Here is a 2,127-nt window from a genome sequence, read left to right as displayed (position 1 = left end):
CTTAATTTTATATGTTTATTATGTCAAACGTTTAGAAAAAAATAAAAGTAACTCTAAAAAAAAGCAACGGTGTCGCTCGTAAAAAAAGCAATGATGTCACTCGTAAAAAAACAAAGGTGTCACTCATATTTTTTCTATTATACTATACATATAAAGCGCAAATTTGAATGGTGTCGGCCGACACCATTGCCAAGTATGTAGCTCCGCCACTGCGCACCCTCACTGAAATCAACAAAGAAAATAGGAGTTATCTCATTAGACCTGTGGTTATGGATCGGAAACAAACTTGTGGGGTGGTGGAGGGGGCTGATATGGCTGGCGACCCAGACCGGGAACTCCGCCCCTCTCCCATTCAATTATTCTATATTTTCTTCTCTCACATTCATCTATATCTTTTAGCCGGCGACCCCGACGAGGAAAATAATTGCCAAGAACGAGGGAAATTCCAGGAATTTTTTTCTAGGATGATGCTTGAGACGGCTAAAATTGTTGCCTAGATGGAAGATGATGGTGAAGAAGTAGAAAAGTCACAACCAAGAACGAGGGTTGCGGCGTTAAATAGAGATCGTGAATTTATTTCTATACAACTTCTATTTTGAAAGTTTTGTTATTTATTTTTAGGATGGTTTTGAATAATTTATTGAACTTAGTTTATAACACTTATTTAAGGTGCTCATGAACATTTGGTTGGTAACTATTTTGCTGGAAATTGTGTGTACACTGACGAACAATTTAGACATCGGTTTCGAATGAGTCGACGATTGTTTGTACGTATTGCTAGTGATTTGGCTAATTATGATGACCTTTTCATAGTGAACTACGATGCAAGAGGGATAAGGGGTTTTACGACGTTTCAAAAATGCACTTCAGCAGTTCGTCAAATAGCATATGGCACTGCTAGTGATTCATGGGATGAATATTTAACGATGTCTGAGAGAATGAGTCGGGAGTGTTTGTATGAATTTACCAAAGGTATTGTGAACCTGTATAACAAGGTTTATTTATGTAGGCCAACGAAGAAGGATATCAAAAAGCTTTATGTATTCTATGAAGAGAGACATGGATTTCCTGAGATGCTAGGAAGCATTGATTGTACTCAATTGCAATGGCATAATCGGCTTACTGCATGGCGCGAACAACATACTTGTGGTGATATAGGTTATCCCTCAATAATCTTAGAGACTGCTTGCTCACAAGATTTATAGATGTGGCATGCTTTTTTTGGGGTTGCAGTTTCCAACAATGATTTAAGCGTCCTTCCAAGATCTCATATTCTCGAGGATCTTATTAGAGGTACGTGTCCCAATTCTCCTTTCTTGCTCAATGGGGTGTCATACAAGTGTGGTTATTACCTAGGCGACGATATATATCAATCCTGTATGGCTATAGTTAAAACTATTCCTGAACTGGGTGATGAAAAAAGAAAAAAGTTTGCAAAGTGCCAAGAATCGGCAAGGAAAGATGTCGAACAATTGTTTGGTGTGATAAAGCCCGTGCATTTGAACCAAAAAATTGAGATACATTATGTATGGTTGTTTTATATTTCATTACTTGATTCTTGTAGACGATGGTCGAGCAATATGCAAATACGATCCAAATGACGTTCATGAGAATGTTGAGCCGGTTGACGAGGAACAACAACAATCAAATTTGTGGGCGTTATGCAGTGAGCACGTGCATGGAAACCTATGTGCAGACTTAATCAACTATATTTGGAATACCTTCTGTGTCGATCACGTTGATAACGAGTAGTGGTGTTCGTAGGTTTATTTATGTGATGTCTACAATATGCAACATATAAATTACATCATTAGAGGCATAAAACCAACCCTTTTTAGTACTAATGATGGAAAAAGCGCGTTTCTTTCTTCCTTTTGAATTTACAGGACCAAATGAGCTTAAAAGAACAAAAGGAACAAGTAAGCAGCCAATAACCAACATAAATACAAGAAGAAGGAATAACGTGACATGCCCGACTGTCACACCCCAACCGATGGCGGAATCATCGGGGCGTGGCACTGAGCGAAACAGATTGTTCAGGGTTTCCACAATAACTATCATTACAAATTCAGTTAAGTGATACGTCCCATACCGTATCCCAAATAAATAAACAAGTTATCATAGAAT

At 38.1% G+C, this 2,127-nt stretch overlaps 1 protein-coding gene across 1 annotated transcript; it reads left to right on the top strand.

The window, feature by feature from the left end:
* The first annotated feature begins 497 nt into the window (after positions 1-497).
* LOC110887038 lies at positions 498-1,752 on the top strand. The gene is made up of 4 exons (XM_022134946.1): positions 498-567; positions 670-1,158; positions 1,234-1,293; positions 1,565-1,752. Exons 1-4 carry the CDS (start codon positions 498-500, stop codon positions 1,750-1,752), a joined length of 807 nt encoding a protein of 268 aa, XP_021990638.1.
* The last annotated feature ends 375 nt before the right edge of the window (positions 1,753-2,127 follow it).

The sequence above is a fragment of the Helianthus annuus genome, chromosome 10 (assembly GCF_002127325.2).
Source record: "Helianthus annuus cultivar XRQ/B chromosome 10, HanXRQr2.0-SUNRISE, whole genome shotgun sequence".
NCBI classification, from domain to species: Eukaryota; Viridiplantae; Streptophyta; class Magnoliopsida; order Asterales; family Asteraceae; genus Helianthus; species Helianthus annuus.
This window is presented reverse-complemented; position numbering and strand designations above follow the sequence as displayed.